The sequence below is a fragment of the Meriones unguiculatus genome, chromosome 10, assembly GCF_030254825.1.
Source record: "Meriones unguiculatus strain TT.TT164.6M chromosome 10, Bangor_MerUng_6.1, whole genome shotgun sequence".
NCBI lineage: Eukaryota > Metazoa > Chordata > Mammalia > Rodentia > Muridae > Meriones > Meriones unguiculatus.
The window spans coordinates 73,498,781-73,525,004 of NC_083358.1; the positions used below are offsets into that span (position 1 = coordinate 73,498,781).

A 26,224-nucleotide genomic window follows, 5' to 3' on the forward strand; every position below is an offset into this window, starting at 1 on the left:
GGATTGTTCAAAGTTCCTGAATAAACTGCATTGAAAAAAAAAATCAGTTTCATTATATCAATAATGAAGTACCTGAAAGAGAAATGAAGAAAGGAACTCTAAGAACAGTATATATAATACTATCTAGAATTCATAAAATTTATTTTATAAACTAATTTATAAAATAGTCTCTAGAATTTATAAAATAAATTTAATAAAAAATGAATTATCTCTATACTGATTCTATAAAATTGATTAAACAAACTGAATGGCTGAGAACAGTGTCATATGCCTGCAAATCCCAGCACTCAGAAGGATGAGGCAGGAGGATGATGAGTTTGAAGCTAGCCTAGGGTACATAATAAAGGCCTGTCACAAGCAAACAAACCATAAAATCCAAAACCCAGAAAAGATATTGAAAGAGACACATAATAGTGGAAAAAATACCTCTGATTCATGGACTGATCATTAAATATTATTAGAATATATATACTGACCAAAGCAATCTACAGAGTCAATGTAATCTCTGTCAAAATATCAATGATGTTCTTTACAAAATGAGAAAAAAAATCCTAAAAAGTGAATAAAAACAAAAGCAAGCCAGTTTTGAGCACAATATATTACATTCTCTGATTCCAAAATTTACTACAAAGGTAATAAAACAATGGTATCAAGTATAAAACTTGACAGGGAACAGAATAGCAAGTAGGATATAAACTCAGGCCTCCACAGAGCATTTTTCAATAAATGCATTAGGAAAATTAGGTATATACAAGCAAAAAACCAAAAATCACCAACAAAAAACACTACCCCCAAAACCAACCAAACAAACAAAAAACCCAAACAACAACAGATTCCTGAAACCAAACTCTTCTCTCACTGACTCCAAAAATCAGCTCAAATTAGAGTCCACACTTAAATGTAAGGTCAGAAAGTGTAAAATAGAAGAAAATACCACAGGAAAAAACACAGGAATATTAAACTTAACAAATTACTTTTTTAATTATATTACTTTAAAAGCACATAAAACAGAAAGAAAAACAGATACATACAGATAAATGCTACTGCATAGTAAATTAAAAAATTTAGGTAAGAAATAGTTTATGGAATTGTAGAAAATATTGGCAACCTTTACAACTGACAAGGAGTTGATCATCCAGAATACAGTAAGGAAACCAAAGCCTCAATAGTAAGAAAAAACAAACAACCCTCCTCCCCCAAACTATCAGTAGTTCTAAACAGACGTTCAAGAAGATCTGCACACAGGCCACTGAAAACACTCAGCAGCACCAACCCTGGGGAAAGGCAGAGCAGAAACCACAAAGAAGCACCTCAACTCTTGGTTATTGTGGCTGCTACTGAGGCACACTCTGGGTGGCAATTCAAGTCATAGTCCCATTATGGGAAACAACGTAGAATTGCCTCAAAAAGTTAAAGACAGACATATCTGACTTTCCTCATCACTGACAATGCCTCTCAGAAAGAACTTAAGAGAGGTTTCTTCGACTCTCAGATTGGGGCAATACTGTCTATCAAAGGTGAGAAAGGCAAGGGGTGCTTTGAATGGATAGCAGCTACTTGTTGAATGCCAGTAAGGAAGTAAAGAGATCGTTGCCGGAATTAGGGCTGAGCCTTAAATGTCTACTGCTAGACCCCATGTTCTCCACCTACACTGCACCTCCTAAGGGTTCCACAACATCCTAAAATAGTGACCAAGTGTTGACAGGTACAAGCTTGTGTAGGACAATTTACACTCAACCTATAATACTTATTATGATCCACAAATTCCAATTCTGGGTATGAATGCAAAGGAGATGGAATCACAAAGGAGATGGACATCTGCAGTGATGTGTTTACTGAAATACCATTATTCATAATATGCAACAAATAGAATTAATTTATGTCTATCAATGAGTATATAGAAGAAATGTGGCATATGTTTTAAATGAAATATTACTCAGACCCCATACACAAAATCCTATAATTTGTGAGAACATGCATAAAACAGAAAGATTCTATGTTAAATCAAATAAGCTACACACAGAAAATAAATACATATGATTTCACTCATATGTAGTGAGAGGACAGAAAAAGTTACTCATGTATGCAGTTACGTCGGTGATACTAGCGCTCTAACACACAGAAGAGTGGCTATCTATAAATAATAAGAGTACATTGTATCTTACAAGGAAGCTACAAAAATTATATAAATATTCTGCCACAAGAAATGGTAAGTGTCTAAAGAAACAGATAAGCTTATTTTGACTTGAGTATATTGTATTTTGAAAACAAAAGGATTAAATATCACAATGGTACTTCATAAATATACACAGCTGTATATGTCAATTTTTTAAATTTTTTATTTAACTTTTATTAATTACACTTTATTCATTTTGTATCCCCCCATAAGCCCCTCCCTCCATCCCTCCCAGTCCCACCCTACCCCCCTTTCTGCATACATGCCCCTCCCCAAGTCCACTGATAGGGGGGTCCTCTTCTCCTTCTTTCTGATCTTAGTCTATCAGTTCTCATCAGAAGTGGCTGCATTGTCAGGGTTCTAGGTTATCTCCATGAATAGTCCTTGGTTGGAGTATGAGTCTCTGGGAAGTTCCCTATGTTCAAATTTTCTTGTTCTGTTGCTCTCCTTGTGGAGTTCCTGTCCTCTCCAGCTCTTACTATTTCCCACTTCTTACATAAAATTCCATTCACTCTGCCCGACAGTTGGCCATCAGGCTCAGTATCTGCTTTGATAGTCTGCACGGCAGAGGCTTTCTGAGGTCCTCTGTGGCAGGTTCTGAGGTTGTTTCCTGTTTTCTTCTTCTGGCTTTCAGAGGCCCTCTGTAGCAGGTTCCTAGGTTGTTTCCTGTTTTCTTCTTCTTCTGATGTCCGTCCTCTTTGCCTTTCAGGATGGGTATTGAACATTTTAGTTAGGTCCTCTCTTTTGCTTAGTATGATTAGATGTTTATATGAGTGAGTATATGCCGTGTGTGTCTTTTTGCTTCTGGGACAACTCACTTAGGATGATCCTTTCCAGGTCCCACCATTTACCTGCAAATTTCATGATTTCCTTATTTTTCATTGCTGAGTAATACTCCATTGTATAGATGTACCACAGTTTCTGCATCCATTCTTCAGTTGAGGGGCATCTGGGCTGTTTCCAGCTTCTGGCTATTACAAATAAAGCTGCTACAAACACAGTTGAGCGAATGTCCTTTTTGTGTACTTGAGCCTCTTGTGGATATATACCTAGGAGTGGTATGGCTGGATCTTGAGGAAGCGCTATTCCTAGTTGTTTGAGAAAGCACCAGATTGATTTCCAGAGTGGTTGTACAAGTTTACATTCCCACCAGCAGTGGAGAAGGGTTCCCCTTTCGCCACAACCTCTCCAGCATGTGTTGTCACTTGAATTTTTGATCTTGGCCATTCTGATGGGTGTAAGGTGAAATTTCAGGGTTGTTTTGATATTTTAACTGACATATATATGATTAAAAGATTGAAAGGAAGTCTGAGAAATGGCACAGTATGTAAAGTCACTCGCTGCACTAGCTTCATAATCTGAGTTTGATTCCTGGCATTCATGGAAAGGTAAAAGGAAGAGACTGAACTCTACAAAGTTGCCTTCTGGTTTCCACATGCAAGGTTTCCACATGCACACTCTGGTACAGATGCCCACACATACATCACACACAAACATACACACACACACACACACACACACACCATCATCATTATTACCAATAAAAATTTTAAAATAATAATTTAAAAATAGTATCAAGGCAAGAAATAGCAAATACTAGGTGCCATATTCTAGTTTGGATACTTAGTAATATATATTGGTGATAAAGTTGAAGAGTCCTTTAATAGATTTCTAAGATTAATAACCACTGGGTCTGGTGTTTTCTATATAAATAATGAGATGAATCCACCACTAACTATTTCTAAAGGATGAGTAATACAATTAAAAAACAGGAATTCATTCTACCTATTCCTAATCATCCCTATCGGTTTTGTGCTCTGGGCAGATTGTTAGTGACTGAAAAGCAGGGTTCTTGTGTTATGTGATCAAAGAAGACAATGGATACAAGAACCTTTAAAATTCTCATGGTGTAGAAGGTATGTGCTCAGCATGTGCTACTGTGACTTCTAGAAGGTCTAGCTCACTTGTCCGTCTATAAATCTGTAATTTGAAGGGACTCTAGAAGATAATTATTAGCACACAGGATATTTATGTCTTAGGTTCTTGATATGCATCTTACATTTGCTTTTCAAACTGTTTCCTACCTGCTCTAAATAAAGAAGCCCAGCCTTTACAAGCCCACGCTTATCTTGTTAATGATACGAAAGAATATCCCACCCAAACTGTACATTATCATCTTAGTAAAGGGGGGGGTTGGATAGTGGTTGACTAACTGTATTAATATTTCATCACTATTTCTATCATTACTGGTACCTTTTCCTATTGACTTTTATAACTTATTTGGAGCTTCTAGCAATTCAATAAGCTAGACAAGTTAATCACAAAAGAAACCATAAGAATTACTTTACTCATAATTTCAAGCTATCAAATTAACAATACTAAAGGAAGACTCATATGGGCCATCATTAACACTTGATATGTTAGAATTCCTACCTTCAACAGCCTGTCAAAGAGAATAATTCTGTTTAGCTGATATTCCGTATCCCTTTCTCTGATGATTAAAGGCAGGGTGGCAGCTGCAGATAACTCATTACTGCTGTTTGAATGAGGTAAATTTGATTGGCTGTAAAGGAACAACAAAAGTAAAAATAATGATAGACAATATGAAAACACTACTTAATAAATGTTCTATTAAAAATCTACAAATTTCTCATTAATTTTATGGAAACAGAAAATAATGTCAAATGAAGGAACATATACTCACTCATCTTCAAGTAATGGATAATATGCTTCTCCTCCAACATCTTTTAATCTCTGTGAATTTAAAAACAAAATATTTATAAATTATTATGTTGGGTGGCAAGAGCAAAACCTCCTTAGAAAGAACAGTAGTGTAAAAATTATGAATTAACAGCAGCACAAAGAAAAAGCAGGATCTACAGATTAGTTTGTTTCAGGAACATGCAAACATAGCCCACTTCTAACAAGGGACACACTAGCAAGGCCTTCCCTTTCCCCTCTACAAGTAGCGTTCCTAACATTTCCTCAATATAACACCAATTTACTAACATTAATATAAATATAAGTGATTAAAAAGAGGTACTTATTGAAATATTCATTTATTAAAGATTACTAAAAACAAAGAGGTGCTTTTCCATATAGTCTTCAAGGATAGTTGCATGAAATATAGCCTAAAATGACAATTTCTGGGATACACTTTTTAAAGTTTTTAAGTGAGAAGTCACTCAGAAATACTGATGAAATATATGATCGTGCAATGCACAGAACTCACAAATGTACTGTTATCAGGCAACTGTAATTAGTATTATTCATTTTAAAACACCAGGATCTAATCAACCGGAATAATTTAAAATGTAGTATCATGTTTTACCAAGTGGAGAAATAGGAGGGCTTATTCGATGATAATGAGAAGACACACTGTTTGGAGTAGTCAGACAGCATGTGTAGGCTGCAGTTAACACAGTTTACACAGCTGTTTTCTGGCACTTCTCCTCTGAACACACACTACAGAAACTCTCTTGTGTATCAGAAAATCAGGCATGAATGCAAAGTGTTGTGTGTTATCTTTAAGGTATTGTTTTTAAAATATGAAGCATATTTGGCAAACTTTCAACCTTACATTTCTTAGCTGGCACAAGGACAATGTCACAGTGGTGTCATCTAAGAGTGAGCTTCTATCTCGACCTTGTCCGAAACTTTCACCATCTTCAAAGAGAAAACTAAGATTTAAAGAAAGAAAAAAGTTGTTATAATAATTGTAAAAAAATCTAATTTATTTCTTCTAAAAATAACATTTTCCTATCATAGCTTCATCAGAGTAGATAGTTAATTTTAAAAACAAGCCCAGCATGGTGCACAAGCCTGGGTCCCAGGGCTTGGAAGGTAGAGGTGGAGGTATCAGGAGTTTGTGGACAGTCAGTTACATAGGGAGTTCAAGTCTAGGATGGGCTACATGAGACCTTGCCTTAAAAAACAAAGTTTTGAAAAACGGTAAGTGCTAGTTGAAGTTTTTACAAACAGGGCTGACTTTTTTCTATCTCTTGATTAGCTATAAACTTGCCATGTGCTGTCCTTATTACTTTAACTGTCATTGACAAGACTAGAACAGTGGTTCTCACCCTGGGGGTCTCGACCCTGAGTCTTGAACAACCCTTTCACAGAGGTCCCCCAATATCATTGGAAAACACAGATATTTACCTTTCAATTCATAATAGTACCAAATTAATGTTATGAAATAGCAACAAAATAATTTTATGGTTGGGATCAGCACAACACAAGGAACTGTATTAAAAGTTTGCAGCATTAGGAAGGTTGAGAACCACTGGTCTAAAGTCATCTAAAAGCAAAGCCCAGTTGAGGAATTGCCATGACGGGGATGTCAGCATGTTTGTCAAAGACTTCCTCGATTGTTAATTCATGCGGGAGTGCCTAGCCCCGTGTGGAGCTATCAGTCCTAGGAAGGTAGTCCTGACCTGTGTAGGAAAGCTGGCTAATATAAGCAGGAGTGCCAGCCAGCTGGCAAGCAGCATCTTCCATGCTTACTTCTATCTATACTCTTGGTTGGGAGTAAGTTTCCTGGTCAGAGGCAATGCTGTGCCTTTAAGTTTCTGCTCGGAGTTCCTGCCTTGACTGCTCTCAACAGTGGACTGTGACTTTCTCCCCTCAGCTGCTCTTGGCCTGGGTCTTTGCCACAGGAGCAGAAATGAAGCTAGAAGACACACAAAGCATGGTAGGTTACACAAGTGTGCTCTGCAGTCTCTTCAGGCACATGCAGCGAATGGCTGTCTTAACCCTATTCAAATAACTTCTGAGAAAGTCTGTCTAGATGAAGGCTTAGAGGGGAAGAAGGAAAAAGCACACTGGTTGATAGGTTCTCAGAGCAAAAATAGCAAATGCTTTGAAACTTGGTTTAGAATTTCAGAAGCTTATGTTTTTTTAAGTATCTATCATTTTTAATTTTCTGAAATCTATTTCTGATTTCATATTTAACTCAGTGAGTAGAATAACAACAATGAACATCCAGACACTGCTTAAAGAGGACAGAAAGAGCTAATGAATCTTAGTAACAGAAAACTTGCCTTACCCCATAGGTAAGGTCCTTGGTTTGAAAACCAGTAAAAAAAAAAAAAGAAAAGAAAAAAGAAAAACAAAAATTTATTTTATTTTATTTTTATTTTTTTTATTTTTTTATCAGTTACATTTTATTAACTCTGTATCCCAGCCATGTCCCGATCCCTCATTCCCTCCCAGTCCCTCCCTCCCTCCCTCCCTCCCTCATCTCCACCGTGCCCCTTTCCAAGTCCACTGATAGGGGGGACCTCCTCCCCATTCATCTGATCCTGTTTTATCAGGTATCTTCAGGACTGGCTGCAAAGCCCTCCTCTGTGGCCTAACAGGACTGCTTCTCCCTTCAGGGGTGGGGAGACCAAAGAGCCAGTCATTGAGTTCCTGTTAGAAATAGTCCCTGTTCCCCTCACTTTGGGAAACCAATTGGTTACTGAGCTACCACAGGCTACATCTGAGTGGAGGTTCTAGGTTATATCCATACATGGTCCTTGGTTGAATGTCAGTCTCAGAAAAGACCCTGTGCCCAGATATATTTGGTCCTTGTGGAGCTCCTATCCTTTCCCCATCAGACTAACTCCCCTTCTTTCTTATGATTCCCTGTACTCTGCCAAAGGTTTAGTCATGAGTCTTTGCTTTGAAAACACTGCTAGTTAAGAGTCTTTCAGATGCGCTCAGTAGACTCCTGTCATATGTTCAATGCACATCCCATCTGTCTTTCTAAATGAGGATTGATCATCTTACCCCATGTCCGCTCAATTGATTATCTTTTTTAGGTGTATAGATTTCATTATGTTTATCATATCTTATAGGTCTATATAAGTGAGTATATCCCATGTTTGTCTTTCTCCTTCTGGGATATTTCACTCAGAATGATCTTTTCTAGATCCCACCATTTGCCTGCAAATTTCATGATTTCCTCCTTTTTGATTGCTGAGTAGTATTCCATTGTATGAAAATACCACAATTTCTGTACCCATTCCACCGTTGATGGACATCTGGGTTGTTTCCAGGTTCTGGCTATTACAAATAGAGCTGCTATAAACATGGTTGAGCAAGTGTCCTTTTTGTGTACTTGAACAAACTTTGGGTATATACCTAGCAGTGGTATAGCTGGGTCTGGAGGAAGCACTATTCCTATTTGTCTTAGAAAGCCCCAGATAGCTTTCCAGAGTGGTTGTACCAGTTTACATTCCCACCAGCAGTGGAGAAGGGTTCCCCTTTCTCCACAACCTCTCCAGCATGTGTTGTCACTTGAGTTTTTCATCTTGGCCATTCTGATGGGTGTAAGGTGATATCTCAGGGTCGTTTTGATTTGCACTTCCCTGATGGCTAATGAGGATGAGCATTTCTTTAAGTGTTTTTCTGCCATTCGATATTCCTCTGTCGAGAATTCTCTGTTTAGCTCTGTTCCCCATTTTTTAATTGGATTACTTGGATTGCTGCTTTTCAGCTTCTTTAGTTCTTTGTATATACTGGATATGAGTCCTCTGTCAGATAAAGGGTTAGTGAAGATTCTTTCCCAATCTGTAGGCAGTCGTTTTGAAAAACAAAAATTTAAATAGAAGTGGTAAAGCTGAAACCTAATGGTTTAGCCAAAAATTTAACAAAATTAATAATTACTAGATAAATTCCATAGTTATCTATTATGGTTGTTTGAGTGAGAAATCTGCCTTTAGGCTCATGAATTTGAACACTTGGTCCTCAGTTAGTAGAGCTGTTTGGGAAGCTTATGGCACTTTTAGGAGGTGTAGCTTTGGAGGAAGAAGTATATCATGTGAGGCTTTGAGGTTTCATCACCTTGTGACACTTCACTTGTGTTCTCTCTCTGTCTCTCTTCTGTGTAAAAATGACAATGTGATCTCTCTGTTGCCTGCTCCTCCTAAATGCCCTTCAGCCATTAGACCCTCTCCCTCTGCTTATAAGCCAAAATAAACCCATTCTTCTATAAGACTGGCTTTTGGTCATGGTATTTTATCACTGCAATAGAAAAGTACCTAATATATCTACAAAATTTGTTCTGGATTATGAAACTGAAATTTTAAAGCTCAGTAAATACACATTCATGTTTCTATATGAACAGCAATGCTATCAATGTTTGGAAAATAACTGCTCTGATATACACACTTTTTATTACTATCACATGATTTTCAAATAAATAATAAAGCCAATTATTTCCTATAAAACAATATTTATAAGAAAGAAAAGTATTTGTGAGAGCTCTGTAACTACGAACTATAGTCCGTCCAACAAGGCATAGTATTTTCAAAGCTTCCCAGTTCACTTAATTTGAACATTTACTGGAAGAAATAAAATTAAAAATCAACCAAAGATTTAAACTGTCATTACCAGAGATTTTCCTTACTTACTTTGGGAGTGTGCAGATAGGTGGTTTGGATCGAATAATTTCCTTGTTTATAAGCTCCTTCTCCAGGTCACCTCCAGCCAAACACCAAAGGTAGTAAACTTCCTCAATAGATCTCTCTGCCAGGTAATCATTGTCTGTATCTATTAACAGTAAATTTTTCAAAATTACCATCACAATTTTTGCCTGTATTAATAGCTGATAGTCATAATAGTTGACATTATAATAAAATCAGCTGAAAAACAGGTTATCAGTTCTGTATGTAAGGCCTTTGCAAGTTGCTACTCCACCTAACAATAAAACAGACGAAACTGAAAATATGTAAGAATCATATGAAAGGTAATGGCATGGAGGTAAACTACTACCCATAGGATCAGAGAAGTGACAGGACGATGTGCAAGGAGACACAAAAGCAGAAAAACTCTCAGGAAAGACAACTCTAATAGTCAAAGCAGAACTATAATTGATGATTTGCCACAGGCTCAGTGTGGACAAGTCCAAGAGTTTGAAGTCCAAGGAGATGCAGTCACAGGGGACACTGGCAAGTCTGTGAATTTTATCATTAGGAGCCTGGCTAGTTCGTCACAGTAAATACTGGAGAAAACTGGCCTGTGTTTCTGGCAATGGGAAGGGCAAACAGAATTAGTTTGGAATACAGTTTGAGGACTGCTTTCTTCCTTATGTGGCTTATCCTCAGTAGAAGTTAGTCAGTGCCTCACTGACCTGGGAGGAGGGAATACTTTCTATGACGTGGTGTAGTAAGGAGAAGGAAAGCATCCTGTGGTCCTACAAGCTGGTCACATAATTCAGTAAGCTTGCTCCTCTACTGTGATGGTCACACAAGGGTCCTGCCCATAGTGAAACTGGGAGGCTAGGATGCACTGAAGTCAGGTGTCTTGTCTAGGTGTGTCATGACTAGATTTAGATTCCTCTTTGTACCAGGTTGAATTCCTCCTAAAAATGTCGTATGCATAAAGATAGTCAAGGGAACCTGAGCTTGTCAAAATTCTAGACAATCTTCCTACACTCAAAATAATTTTTTCTTGCTCTTAGGAGAAAGTCATATGCCAAACAGATGCCCATGGTGATGCAATTAGTCAACCTTAGCTATCAGCCTGCTTCTTATGTCAAGAGAAGCTAGAAGAGGTAAAGTGTGGAAATTTTACTCCCCATGCACAGGAATTTTTATACTCTACAGCAAGAAAGAAATATGGGCAGGAAAAACCCACATTCCTCTCCTCATTCCAAGTTATTTCCCTCATGCTACAAGGCGAAATATGATGGTATAGACTTCCTACTGATAAGATAACTTTAAAAGCACTTAAAATACATTATATGGAATATTAACTAGAGTCTAAACTTTGGCTTATATTTGAAATATTATAAAAATAACTCTTAATTCCCTGGTATTATTCACCGAACCCCATTAGTGTTGGGGTTATTACTGATGAATTCAAAAGTAAACAGGTTAGGGGACTTCTTTTGGAAACAAGGCTCATAGTACCACCTATGTTTTATTCCTCTTTACCTTTACACAAGTCACTGATATCCTCAGGCAGAGTTAAATTGGCACATCTCAGAGAAGATGAAAACAGACTGGCAGGCTTGATAAAGGGGGTGTATAAAGGTGACACTTCACTGAACACACGGTCCTTTACTAATTCGTCTGGAGTTGGCCTTGAGAAAGACAATTTAAAATATTGAGCATGATTAAAGTCGTAAAATTTTTCTACAAAACACAGTGAACATTCAAGGTGGGAGTTAAAAGCCCTAGATACCTCCTTAGCACACCTACCATGGGAACTCCCTTCAGCAGAGTCTAGCAGCTACAACTCTATGACTTGATGTTGAATTATTTACTTGTGTTACACTGTATCTTATGCTCTCCAGAAACCATTTTATAAACACCCCAAATTCTGCTTGCAATACTATTCCTTTGCCCCTACAATGGCTTGATAAAGTGTCCTTTCTAATGACAAATTAGAATATATTCTTGTCTAGCGTTATACTTAAAAGGTATAAACATCATTTAGTAAGCTTGCTTCTCTAGACTGTGATGGTCACACAAGTTTCCTGCCTGTAGTGAAATAGCTAGGTAATTAAAAGCGACACCATGAAATGAAAATAAAATGTGAAAAAAATACTTCTCAATTTTTATCAGCAACTACAAAATTAAAATTCTGCCATGCTCAGTAAATAATACATAATCACAACAAACTTTTGTTATTTCTCAAATTCCTGTTTAAGTGATTTTCTTCTTGAGGTAAGAATATGAGTTAGAAACTTTATTGGTTAATGCCAGTTTTCTGGCCATGATTTGACTTCTTTTATTAACAAAAGTTAACTTTAAATCACATTTATAATGCCGGTATCAATTATGTACTGCCACACATGCAGCTATCAGTCTCATACCAAATACAACACATGCAGCTATCGTTCTAAGTCCATGAGTCTCATACCAAATACTAAATCAATTCTATATGGAAAGAATCTTGGGGTAAACTTGAAGTCTTAAGGAATCACCTCTTAGAAGGGTGGAAGATGAGGCACTTCTTCAAAATATTTATCACATTTTCAGGAAGCTCCTGATAAACAAAGATTAAAAAAAATAGACAAATGATCAATTCTACAACTATATTTTACTGAAATATTTAAATCTCACAAGTTTTGATTTCAAAACACTTTTATTTGGACTTATTTAAATTTATACTAATTCCTCACTTGTAGAGGAATTTTAATCCAGAAACATGGCTGCTCCGGCTGAAATGCAGACATACCACACACCTTTAGTCCCTCTGGCTGGAATACAGACATGTCCATAGTACACGCCTTTAATTCCAAACAATGATGGGAAAGCTAGTTGGTAGAAGGAAGCAGCCATGTTTGAAAGTGACTAAAGTGATTAATCAGGGAAAGATTTGACAGATTAGGATAGCCCCAACTCTCAAAAGAAGAGAGAGGAAAGAGGTGACTTAAAAGGGAAAGCAGTACAGAGGGAGAAAGTGAGGAGGCAGTTCTACTGGGGGAGTTTTTTTTTTTTTAACTTTTATTAATTACACTTTATTCACTCTGTATCCCCCTATTAACCCCTTCCTCCTCCCCTCCTAATCTCACCTTCCCTTCCCCTTCTTCACACATGCCCCTCCCCAAGTCCACTGATAGGGGAGGTCCTCCTCTCCTTCCTTCTGATCTTGGTCTATCAGATCTCATCAGAAGTGGCTGCATTGTCATCTTCTGTGGCCTGGTAAGGCTGCTCTCCCCTCAGGGGGAGGTGATGAAAGAGCAGGCCAATCAGATTATGTCAGAGGCAGTCCTTCTTCCCATTACTATGTAACCCAACCCACTTGGACACTACAGAGACAGGGTATAGAGAGAACAAGCCAGAGAAGGAGAAGGAGCCAGAAGATTAGAACAGATTGCCAAAGTTACTATGAGGCCCAGCAGAGTAATTCAGTCAGAAGCCAAAAGAAGCCAGTTTGAATCAATTGAAGAGGAGTTTGAGCCGGAACAGCTGAGTTGAATCAGCCAGCCACAGTTCAGAAAGAGCTAGAAAGGGTCAGTTAATTCAGCAGTAAGTCTCAGACACTGAAAACATTCTAGGACTAGATCAGAGTTCATGGAGGTGGCTAGAACCTTCCTGGACTAGGCCTCTGATAACAGACAGAGGCAGTAAGCCATCAAGACAACAATTACATCAGACCTAAAGTTAACGAATTAAAGTTACTTTAACAGTCACTCTGGGGATAAAAAAAAAAAAAAAAAAAAAAAAAAAAAAAGCCAGCATCTGCAGAGAAATAAGTACAGCTTTAATACCTCATTATTGTATCCTGATATGACAAACTTTCCTAAACAGACTTCTCTGGTTTGACTGTGCCCCTAAATTCAGGTCTTGAAACTTAAAGCCAAGTACTTGATATTAAGAAATGGATTTCTGGGATGAAGTGGCTACTACTGTTCTACTAAATGGACATAATTCTGTATTGTCCTCTAAATTCATCTCTCTCTACTTGGAGACTATCCAGTTCTCAGACACCATCAGAGAAGTTTCTTTGTACAGTGAATGGTAGTTTAGGCAGAAATTCACAACCAATTAAAATGCAAAGAGGTTGTGACTATGGAGTGCTCAGGCATATCTATGTTACATCCCCTCTGCAAGGCTGAAGGACCATCATGAAAGAGTGGGTGGAAAGTCATACAAGAGCCAGAAGTTGAGGACTATTGACAGCTAATGGCATCTACTGAAGGGAGATTAAAAGTGTTTGGCTCCTGATAAATAGACCAGGATGCTGTAGATAACCTACACCAAGGAATATATGGACCATGCAACTGGAGCTGACAAGTTATTAAAGGAAGGTGGTGACTTTGGAGAAGTAGAAAGATAGGGTTTGACCTGAGGAGTGTTAGGGGAAAGAATTGGGGGTGAATATGATCAAGACATTGTAAGAAATTCTAAAAAATTCCTGAAAATAAAAACAGACAAACAAAAAAGAGGTGGTCTGTGAGAGGTGATTGGGTGCCACAGGCCCTCATGTTGGGAATGCTATCTTATTAACACACTTCACATATCAACCATATTGTCCACCAGCTTGCTCTATGAGGACACCTTCCCTCATCAGAAAACCGAGCCTGTGGGCATCTTTATCATGACATTTCCAGCATCTAAAACTGTGAGATGATTAATTTTGTTCTTTAAAAATGACCCCGTCTCAGATAGTCTGTTAGAACAGCACAAATGCACAACAAACCTTAATAATGTCCAGACAACCATGCTCTTCAGCCAGAACTATTATAGTATCATCTACACAGCCTAAGAAAGAAGAAAACCCAGATGAGTAAGCATTGTTTTTAATCCATCACAATAACTAGGAGAATAAAATGATCAAAATGCCAAATATCATAATGTACTTTTGGTATTTAAGCTACTAAAATTTTTTTTTTAAAACCTAACTTTCATTACATGTTTCGATAAAAACACAGAGGCCTACCCCTCAATTCAGTTAAGCATGGGTACTAAAATAGTGACTTCAATAGAGATATGGGAAAATATTCAAGGGCTTTTTAAAGTGCTTTGTTTTTTCATGATTTTATATATATATATATATATATATATATATATATAATCATATATATATATATATATGATTGTTGTTTTTTTTTAATTTTTTTTCAGGGTTTCTCTGTGTAGCCTTGGCTGTCCTGGACTCAGTTTGTAGACCAGGCTGGATTCAAACACACATAGATCTGCCTCTGTCATCCTATGTCCTGGGATTTAAAGCTTACACCACTGTGCCTGGTGAATAGTTTGTCTATATTATATAAGATTTGGAGAATGAACTCACATATGTCTCAGAATTTAAAGTATAAATTCAGCCTACAGACCACACTTAACAGTGACACAAATTCCTTGCCAGTTGTAGTACCTAGTTTTTGTAAGAATTAATGAATCAGATAAAATTTTATACTACTAAGTTAAAATTCATTACTTTTGAGTACTTGACTCCTTTCCACTGGTTTTATTTTTTTATTATTTTAATTTTTTAATTTTTATTTTTTCTTCACTATCTGTCCCAACTAAAGACCCCTCCCTCAACTTCCCCCAGTCCGACCCTCCCTCCCTCTTACCCACATCCCCTTCCCCTAGTCCACTGAAAGGGGAGTTCTCCACTGTTGCCATCTGCCCATAGCTTGTTAAGTCTCATCAGGACTGCCTGGATCCTCTTCCTCCATGGCCTGGTAAGGCTGCATCATCAAGGGCAAGGGATCAAAGAGCATTCAACTGAGTTCATGATAGAGGCAGCCCCTGCTCCCCTCACTCAGAGAGCCACAGGGAAACTGAACTGCCAATAGGACACATCTGAGCAGGGGGTCTAGGTCCTCTCCATGCATGGTCCTCCATTGGTGCATCAGTCTGCAGAACCCCCTGGGCTCAGATCTTTTAGTTTTGTTGGTCTCCTTGTGAGGCTCCTGTCCCCGCCATGTCCCTCTATTCCCAACCCTATCTTCCTCCATGAGACTCCCTGCGTTCTGCCCAAAGATTGGCCATGAGTCTCAGCATCTGTTAGATGTCCCTCAATGGAGGAATGGATACAGACATTGTGGTACATCTACGCAATGGAATATTAATCAGCTATTAAAAACAAGGAAATCATGAAAATTGCTGGCAAATGGATGGAACTAGAAGAGATCATCCTGAGTGAGATAACCGAGAAACAGAAAGACAGGCATGATATATTCTCAAATAAGTGGATATTAGCTGTATAATATAGGCCAGCCTTCTACAGACCTAAAGAAGCTAAACAACAAGGAGGACCCTAGGGAGGATGCTTAAATCTGATTAAAAAAGGGAAACAGGATAGACACCAGAAGGGATGAAAGAGAGGAAACAGGATGGGAGTCTACTATAGAGGGTCCTCTGAAATGATTCACCCAACAGGGAATCGAAACAGATGCTGGTTTTATCATTTTTAAACTCTATTACTGAAACACTGAAATGTCATTATTTTTTATGAAATAGTCCTATTAGTTTTCCTCTTATTTGTTACCATACATTTAATTTATTCCACTCTAAATTAGTTTACACATTTGTTACTATAAATTTCAAACATAATATATATGTAAATTTTAATGAAAAGTAAACACTTCTTAAGAAAGGTAGCTCAAGGTTTAGATATGGTGTTGGAAATACAGTTTTACGTTCAATTACTTTGATTATACAAAATAGTTTACTTGGCTAACTTATGAAACTAAGATTTCTTTCCAACTGGTTCAAGTTCCTTCATGAATATAGAAAACTGATACATGTTTTAAAAGACAGTTTTCACCATACCTTCTGACATGTACCTTATCATCAGCAACCTGAAGATAGGCATGTCACTGTTTCAGGAGAGTACTTCACTGCAGATGACAGCTGTTTCTATAGATTATATTTATGGTGGAAAGATAAGCAAATACATAAACTTACCCAAAGTAAGTAAAAATTTTAATCTTTCAGAAATATCCAAGCTCTGAAACAATTTTCTCCCCTAAATAAGATGGGAAAATAAATTATTATTAATATTTAGAGTCCTCCCCCAGGTATCTTTTTGTGTATCATAACTGAAGCTGATTTTATTGGCACTTCCATTTTTTACCAGAGATTTATTGTTTTCTTTTAATCAGCTTGACAAAGAAGAGCTATTGCTAAATAATATTTAATAAGGTGTTATATATTTAATAAAGGCACCAAAATCTAATGATCATTAGATCTAAGTGTGATCAAAAGCCCTAATCACTTTTGAAGCCCACACATTCTTGACTGTTAGTTTTTCCAGATGACCAAAAGTATTACTTAGCAAAAGACAGAGATGGCTCTGGAAGTCTACCATGTAATCCTTATTTATGTATCTTGCTTAAGTATCTTCTCTGCACCTCTAACCACCTACAGCCCTACAGCAGTTCTTCTTCCTGTCAAGCAACTTTAGATTGGCATTCTGTGTTCCAGATTTTCTTGTTGTTATTTAATTAGATCTCAAATATACAAAATGAAAAAGAAAAAGTTAAACTAGTTCTTACCCATGATAAAGATTAATGAGCTGCCTACCATTGTCAAACTATGTGGAAAATTCCTTAGATAACAGAAACAACAGATGGGTGTCTTGTGAGTTTCTCAATGCTATGACAAAATATCTGAGATGTCAACATGAAAGTAGAAAGCATTTGGCTTATCTCCCAGTTTGAGAGATCTCAGTTCATACTTGGCCTGTCCCCAGATTTGGGGTCTAAGTTAAGACAAAATGTCATGGCAGCAGGAGCATGTGATCAAGAAGGATGTTCCCCTCATGTCAGGCAAAAAGCAACAAATCAACAGGGTGGGCACCAGGGGCAAGAGTTTCTCTTCAAAAGCCGCAACCAGTCACTTAGTTCATAAAATTAGTAAAAACCTGAACATTTCAAGAAATACCAAAATATAAATTAAGAAAGGAGATGGGTGGGGGGGCCTGAGAGACAGCTCAACAGTTAAGGGCACTGATGCTCTTGCAGAGGGACAAGGTTTGGTCCCTAACACCTACGTGGAAGCTTACAACCATCTGTAACTCTAGTTCCAGAGGATTCAATATGTCCCTCTAGCCTCTCTGGGAACCAGATACACATGGTACATCACAAATGTATATTTAAACCATCTGTCTGTCAGTCTTTACCTGATCAAATGGAAATTTAAGTCAAACTGGGAAATAAGCCTTTTCAATTTATATTATTCAATTTGCACAGGAAAATATTTCATTACTATGTAAGCTTCCTCTCTAAAAAGCAAATTCAAACACAGAATTTATTTTATTAGTTTAATACTTCTTTATACATACCACACAAAGCTCAAATAAAATTATCCCAAGAGACCATACATCTGATTTGGGTCCAGAAGGCAATGGTTTTTCACTTGGCACATGATCAGTAGTTTTGAAAATTCCTTGTGCAATGACCTCAGGTGCCAGATATGAGGGATACCTGCAACAGATGTGAAAATAACAAATAATTACAATGAGCTACAATGGTGATACAAACAGTAGCACATTCTTATAATTTATGCATGAGATATAAAAATCCCACATGATTAAATCCACAGTGGGTACTAGAAAGAATCTTGAACTAATCATTGAAATACAGGCCTTTATGTTAGGGAAATAAAACACATGAGTCTTAAATCATTTTAAAAATATATTTCTCTGTGGTATCAGTTTGGCTGCTTAATTTTCTCTGTGATTATATCATATTGCTATTACTGCTGGCCTCTAGGTTTCCAAGTGCTTTCTTTCCTTCTTACAGTCAATCTTCTGTGGATAGTGAACTGTTTTATGGTTTGGCCGTTGAAACAGATATTATTTTCAACAGTATCATATTTTGCTTTGCAGTTGCTGTGATAAAGCACTAGCAAAAAAGCAACTTGGGCAGGAAAGTTTATGCCATTTTATCCATTATTGAGAGAAGTCAGAGAAGAAGCTCAAGCACGGACTGCAGCAGAGTTCATAGAGTAATGCTGCCTACTGGCTCCCTCAGATTGCTTTTTTTTTTTTTTAGTTACATTTTATTTACTCTGTATCCCAGCTGTATGTCCTCCCTCATTCCTTCCCAATTCCACCCTCCCTTCTTCATCTTCTCCCTGCCCCTTTCCAAATTCACTGATTGGGGAAGACCTCCTCCCCTTTCATCTGATCCTGTTTTATCAGGAGCTGGCTACAAAGTCCTTCTCTGTGGCCTAGCAGGACTGCTCCTCCCTTGAGGGGGGTGGGGAGGTCAAAGAGCCTGCCATTGAATTCCTGTCAGAAATAGTCCTGTTCCCCTTACTATGGGAAACCAGTTTAGTTACATTTTATTAACTCTGTATCCCGCTCCCTCATTCCTTCCCAATTCCACCCTCCCTCCTTTATCTCCTCCCTGCCCCTTTCCAAGTCCACTGATTGGGGAGGACCTCCTCCCCTTTCGTTGCTTTTTTATAGCAAGACCAGCTGCTCAGGGTGGTGTCACCCATAGTGAGCTAGGCCTTACCACATCAATTGTTAATCAAGATAATGACCCACAGATTTGCCTACAGGCAATCTGATGGAGGCAATCTTCAATTCCAGTTCCCTCTTTTCAGATGACTATAGCTTGTGTCAAGTTGATAAAAATCTAACCAGCACAAATGACCCCTGGTAAACTTGACACAAAATACATCATTATTAAACTATAACTTTTGCTTTCTTTTTTTAAATTTTATTTATTTATTATTATTTTTACATTATTCTGCCTTCATGTATGCTTGTACACATGAAGGGAACATGAGATCTCATTATAGATGGCTATGAGCCACCATGTGGTTGCTGGGAATTGAACTCAGGACCTTTGGAAGAGCAGCCAGTACTCTTAACCTGTAAGCCATCTCTCCAGCCCCCAACTTTTGCTTTCTTATTTATCCTAAGATCTCATATTAATAATGCAATATAAAATAGTATAATTTTAAAAGTGCCACAGTCTTTAAAAAGTCAAACACTTGTATGTACATCTTTTTAGGACTGGACAGTCAGTAGTGGATAACCAATTGGTGTGCTCTTCTCTCAGGTAGACTATTTTTGCTTCTTTTCACATTTCTTAGTTATTTGTAGTTCTGTGAGCTTTCCTCCTTCCATGTTAGCATAACTTCTGGTGTCCTTGTTCAAGCCATGTTTAGACAGCCTCTTGGTGAAGTATATGGGTATAGTATATGGAATAAGCAGGTTATATTTATGTATTTAGGAGCATACACACTGCACTCATATAAACACACATACTAAAGAAATGGGGTGGGGGTACATGACAGGGTTTGGAGGGAAGAAAAGAAAGGGGAAAATGATGTAATCATATACATTCAAAAATATTTTAAAAACATTTTAAAAGAAAGAATCAGGGCATAGTCATAATCAGATTCAAACAAAACCAAAATCCAAAATTATAAACATTTTACACTCCAAGAATCCTGTGAACCCAAAACTGAATTATTAGACACAGCATGTAGGCAATTCCTATTTCAGTAGCATATGTATATGTGTGTGTGTTTCTCAAATTTACTCACAAGCACCATAAATCTGGATTTTTCTTCATTTACATTATTTTAAAATAATAACTATAAGCAAAATACCTGCAAATAAATGTGACATCCCCTCCTCATACTTGACAAATTTCCCCTCCTCATCATTGCCAAATTTCTTATTTATATATAAAATACAACTCATTTGAGTACGGATATACAACTTGAATAAAGCTAGTTTATTAAACTGTTAACTCATTATTCTTCATGATGACATCAATATTCTTTTAATTTACTCATGTATTCCTATTATATATAAATTTGTAGATAACATCTGCCCTCATGTGATAGCTAATATGGCTTTTCTAAGTGAATGTGTGGAGTCTGTAGAAATAGCTAAAGTCAGATGAAAAAGCCCCATATGTAGTGTTTTTGCAGTTTTGCTCCACTCTGTTTGGAAGCACCAGCGATGGCCTTGTACATGCTCAACGAAATCTCTGCTTTTATTTCAGTAAAACCTGACTTGGCTCTTTTCTTCTGTAGAAAGGAATAATGTTGCTCACCACAAAAAAATTGTTGTAAATATTAATACATAAAGATGGTCTACAAAAATGAAATATGTAACACAAATCCAATGTGTACTTTCATCATTGCTATCACCATGCTATTTCCAAAAGGTAAGATATTGATTTTGACTTCCAATATATTAACTCAAAATATAGTACAATTAATGAAAAGTCAAGCAAAACTATAATGAAATTGGTATGTCAAAAAATTTTGGACATACGCACTAAACATTCTGGGTCCCCTTTAACCTGACAGAAATTCATAAAGAGCCTTAAAACAGCTCTGCAATGGAGTGCATTATCTTTCAGCAACTTTCTCCCAAGTGTCTCTCTCATTTTAGTACTCAACAAAATTACCAGAACTTCACTTTGAACATGGCAGGGAGGATAAATGCAAGTGGCTTTCATCATCTGCACCTGTAACTGGGCATTAAGCTACTGTCCAATCATAATGAATGCCCAATTTCTAATTCTTTCCAATAATTTGAAGCAGCTGGTAACACTTAAGTTCCTTAATATCTGTCACTAAAGTCAACTACGAGTCTCCCCTGATGTTAAAGGCTCTTTCTGGTCTTGCTGTTTGATCACTTAACTTTATTTTTCCTGGCTAATGATTCACACTTTGCTCTTTATACCTTTTAGTAAGATCCTTTGAAACTCAGACTTCAAAGCCAGTTGCACTGAATGCTAACACAGAGCAAAGCATTTTAAATTCAAAATGATTGATATATGCTTTAAGAGAACTCATTTCTATTTTTCACCAGAAACTAATGAAATCTTGCATGTAAGTCAGAAACTTAAAGTAACTTTTATGTTTTTGTTTTTTTTTTTAGTTTTTTTCTCATAGAAACTGATGTAGACAAAGTGCAGAAGTAACTATCACATATATCACAGCTCCTTATGACAAATGGTAATGACCATAAAAGGAAGAAGCTTGAGCTTAACTGAGAACTTATAATAATAAAAAGATGTTTCTTCCATAAGAACTTGTTAACTATTATTATATTTTATGTTTATAAATAAAACTGTATTCTACCATTAAACTTACGTGAAATGTTGAGATTATGAATTTGCATATCTCAATTAAAAAGCCATCAGTACAGAAAATTCACTCATTTAAAAATGAGTTGTTCACTTTACCCAGGGTCCTCCTTGCTTAGCTTTAGTAGATGTACAGATTTTAATATGTTTATCCTATATTATATATCTAGTTTCCACTTGTAAGTGGGTATATACCATATGTGTCTTTCTGCTTCTGTGATACCTCACTCAGGATGATCTTTTCTAGATCATCTGCCTACAAATTTCATGAATTCCTTGTTTTTAATTGCTGAGTAGTACTCCATTGTGTAAATGTAACACAATTTCTGTATCCATTCCTCAATTGAGGAACACCTGGGTTGTTTCCAGATTCTGGCTATTACAAATAAAGGTGCTACGATCATGGTTGAGCAATTGTCCTTGTTGTGTACTTGAGCGTCTTTTGGATATATGCCTAGGAGTGGTATAGCTGGATCTTGAGAAAGCGCTATTCCTAATTGAGAAAGCACTAGATTGATTTCTGAAGTGGTTGTACCAGTTTACATTCCCACCAGCAGTGGAGGAGGGTTCCCCTTTTTCCACATCCTCTCCAGCATGTATTGTCACTTGAGTTTTTTTATCTTAGCCATTCTGATGGGTGTAAGGTGAAATCTCAGGGTCATTTTGATTTGTATCTCTCTGATATCTAAGTACGTTGTGCATTTCTTTTAAGTGTTTCTCTGCCATTCTATATTCCTCTACAGAGCATTCTCTGTTTAGCCCTGTACCCCATTTTTTAATTGGATTATTTGATTTGTTGCTTTATTAGTTCTTTATATATTCTGGATATTAGCAGATATAGGGCTAGTGAAGATCCTTTCCCAATCTGTAGGCTGTTGTTTTATTCTGATGCCAGATGGACATTGGAAAGAGAAAACAGGAAACAGGACAGGAGCCTACCACAGAGGGCCTCTGAAAGACTCTACCCAGCAGGGTAACAAAGCAGATGCCGAGAGTCATAACCAAACTTTGGGCAGAGTGTAGGGAATCTTATGAAAGAACAGGGAAATAGTAAGACCTGGAGAGAACAGGAGTTCCACAAGGATAGCAACAGAACCAAAATATCTGGGCACAGGGGTCTTTTCTGAGACTGATACTCCAACCAAGGACCATGCAAGGAGATAACCTAGAACCCCTGCGCAGATGTAGGTCATGGCAGCTCAGTATCCAAGTGGGTGCCCTAGTAAGGAGAACAGGGACTGTCGTTGACATGAATTCAGTGGCTGGCTCTTTGGCCATCCCCCCATCCCCAGAAGGGGAAGCAGCCTTGCCAGGCCACAGAGGAGTACAATGCAGACAGTCCGGATGAGACCTGACAAGCTAGGGTCAGATGGAAGGAGAGGAGGACCTCCCCATTAGTGGACTTGGAGAGGGGCATGGGAGGAGATGAAGGAGGGAGAGTGGGGTTGGGAGGGAATGAGAGAGGGGGCTACACTGGGATACAAAGTAAATAAACTGTAATTAATATAAAAAATAAAAATTTTATTAATAAATGAAGGAGTTACTTGAGGACAAGAACTAATATTATTAGCTTTGTGCATAAAATAGGCAGACCAGAAAGTGCTCAATAGATGTCTTCTTACTAACGTTTGAAAAGCCTGGACTATACAGTGAGTTCAAGGCCAGCTTGAGACAATGGTACAAACAGACAAACAAACAAAACAAAGACAAAGAAGGCCAGCCATGGTGGAGTATGCCTTTCATTCCAGCACTCTGGAAGCAGAATCAGATGGATCTCTGTGAAATTGAGGCCAGCCTGTTCTACACAGTGAATTCCACAATAACCAGGGCTATGTAGAGGCTTTGTCTCAAAGGAAAAAAAAAAATAAAACTACAATATAAGTTTTTAGAATAAAGGACAAAATTTTCAAAAATCTAAAAATTTAAGCAATATTCTACTTTAGAATTTTTTATGCCTGCCTATCACAACCCCTAGTACTAGTAGGCAGAACTGATGTTTTGGAGCCCATGAAGAGAACATAAGTGATTGCTATTAAAAAAAACTACACTGTTGGTGAAAAATATGAGTAAGAGTTCTAGTTTACATAACAATGTGTCTATTTCAGTTTGCCGATCATTGTTCTGAAGTTATGCAAGAAAAGTCCTTATTGTGAAGTATAAGCTGAAATTTTAGAAAGAAAGAGTCAGTATGTCTACTCAGACTGCCACAAAAATATCAGACATACACAAATTCAATCACAGAAAATGAGAGACAATTTAAATAGAGTAAAATGTTAACATGGAGCAACTGAAGGACATTCAGGAATTACTTGTATTTTGTAGAAAATAACGTAAACTTAAGGAGAACAGTTAGGTTATGAAATGTTTCAGAGGAACCACACAATAACATAACAGTCTCTATCAGAAATATATCTACATAGAGCATGAACTAAAGTTCCATTAATTTCTAGGAGGGTAATGTAGATCTGAAATTTCACACTGGAAGCAACTAAATAAACAGACCTCTTTAAACGTGCACTCTATATAAAATTTATCCCACTACCTCCAATATCCACAATGAATTAACTGGAATGTAAAAGTACAATTCTATCTTAGAGAACAAGCAATTAAATAAACATAAAACATTAAATTGAAAGTAAAACAAGTGATGTTTTTCAGTCTATAGACGACACGTTATAATTAAGAATTTTGTTAGCTTTTTTACCATAAACCACTTAATTCTAAGTGAAATTAAATTAATTAAGGAATATCATTGGGTAAATATAGCAAAGGCTTGTGATTCAATTCAGGAATCTCTGAGATACTAAGAAAATATTTTTTGTTTACTTGTCAACAAAGTATACAAAAATTACATTGTAGTAAGTAAAGAAAATCTGTTTTCATGTTAAAAATCACTAACCAGATATATATTATCAAAGTTCATCAAAGTTAAGACAGAATTAAAAATTGAGATAAACAACCCTTACCCTATTGGGAAATCGACATCATCACCATGAGCTGTCATGTGATAAAGTCCAAATTTAGCCAATTTAATATGACCCTATAATGAAAAGAGAAAATCACTATGAAATACCTTAATACATCTCTGAAGAAAATTATCACTGTTTTATAAACAAGATAAATATTATGCAATTCAATATAATATTTTACAAGATTTACATAAATGTGCATATATGCATGTCTAAGTGTATGCTATAGGATGCCCAAAGATACCAGAAAATGGCATCAGATTACTTGGAACCATAGTTAGAGGCAGTCACGTGAAATGCCTGATGTGGGTGCAGGAAACTGGACTCAGGTCCTATGGACAAGCAGCCAGTGTTCTTAACCAGCAAGCCATCTCTCCAATCACAGTCATATAATATCTATTTAAGAACTTATAAAACACCATGATTACACATAGAATCAATATTTAATATGCTTAACACTTATTACATGTGCATAAATGCTTGTGGCTACATACACACTGACACTAATTTATATCAAAATGTCTACTTGGGCTGGAGATGACAGTGTTCCGGGCACTGGATGCTCTTGTAGAGGGCCCAGGTCCAGTTACCAGCATTCTCATGGCAGCAATAAACTGTCTATAACTCCTGTTCCAGAAGACGTCATCCCTCTTTTGGTCTCTGTGGTCATCAGACTTGTGTATGGTGCACAGATAAACATGCAGGTGAAAACACCCATAAAGTTTTACATAGAGTGAAAACAACTAAGTCTTTAAAAAAAGGTTAAATAATTTCTTGGACACTTTTGTCACTTATATTATTAAGGCATCAAGACTGTTTGTTTGTTTTTGCCCCCTTCCTTGTCTACTCCTGGTCCCACCCTCCCTCCTGCTCCAATTCTTTCCCTCTCTCATAGTCCCCAGAAAGGCAGAGTCAAGACTGTTTCTTAACAGAGAAAAAAAAAAAAGTCAGAAATAGTTCCTCTTCCCCTTGCTAGGGAAACCCACTTGCATACTGAGCTACCATGTACTGTATCTGAGCCACCCTCCCTCCCCGGGAGGGAGGAACTGACTTGCTAGGCCACAGACAAGGACATTGCTGCCAGTCCTGAAGATACCTGATAAGCTAGTGTCAGATGGAAGGAGAGGAGGACCTCCCCTAGCAGTGGACTTGAAAAGGGACAAGGAGGAGTTGAGGGAGTCAGAGTGGGATTGGGAGGGAATTAAGGAGGGGGCTACTGCTGGGATACAAAGTAAATAACCTGTGATTAATATTAAAAAAATAAGAATTAAAAAAAAAATAAAGACACCAACACCATAAAAAAAAAAAAAAAAGAAATATCTGAAGAAAAAGAAAGAAACAACAAAAAAACGAGTATCCCCTATCAGTGGACTTAGGGAAGGGCATGGGAAGAAATGAGGGAGTAAGGGAAGGATTTGGAGGGGAAGAGGGAGGGGGATACAGTTGGGATACAAAGTGAATAAACTATAATTAATAAATAAATTATAAAAAAGAATTATAAAAAATAAAAAAATTGAAAAATCCATAGTCATAAAAAACAAAAACAAAAAAAGGCAAAAGTTGTCA

General features: G+C 37.1%; 1 protein-coding gene across 3 annotated transcripts in view; it reads right to left on the bottom strand.

Annotated features, from left to right (window-relative positions):
- Nucleotides 1-26,224, bottom strand: part of Tbck (TBC1 domain containing kinase) — a 166,716-nt gene that overhangs the window by 115,078 nt on the left and 25,414 nt on the right. For all 3 annotated transcript variants that reach the window (XM_060392674.1, XM_060392675.1, XM_060392676.1), the window contains 10 exons: nucleotides 24,656-24,729; nucleotides 17,906-18,047; nucleotides 16,528-16,588; nucleotides 14,312-14,373; nucleotides 12,090-12,151; nucleotides 11,095-11,243; nucleotides 9,571-9,709; nucleotides 5,757-5,856; nucleotides 4,881-4,930; nucleotides 4,610-4,739 (listed from right to left, as the gene is read on the bottom strand). In XM_060392674.1, the coding sequence (XP_060248657.1) occupies nucleotides 4,610-4,739; nucleotides 4,881-4,930; nucleotides 5,757-5,856; nucleotides 9,571-9,709; nucleotides 11,095-11,243; nucleotides 12,090-12,151; nucleotides 14,312-14,373; nucleotides 16,528-16,588; nucleotides 17,906-18,047; nucleotides 24,656-24,729 (969 nt within the window). The remainder of the gene's footprint in view (nucleotides 1-4,609; nucleotides 4,740-4,880; nucleotides 4,931-5,756; nucleotides 5,857-9,570; nucleotides 9,710-11,094; nucleotides 11,244-12,089; nucleotides 12,152-14,311; nucleotides 14,374-16,527; nucleotides 16,589-17,905; nucleotides 18,048-24,655; nucleotides 24,730-26,224) is intronic.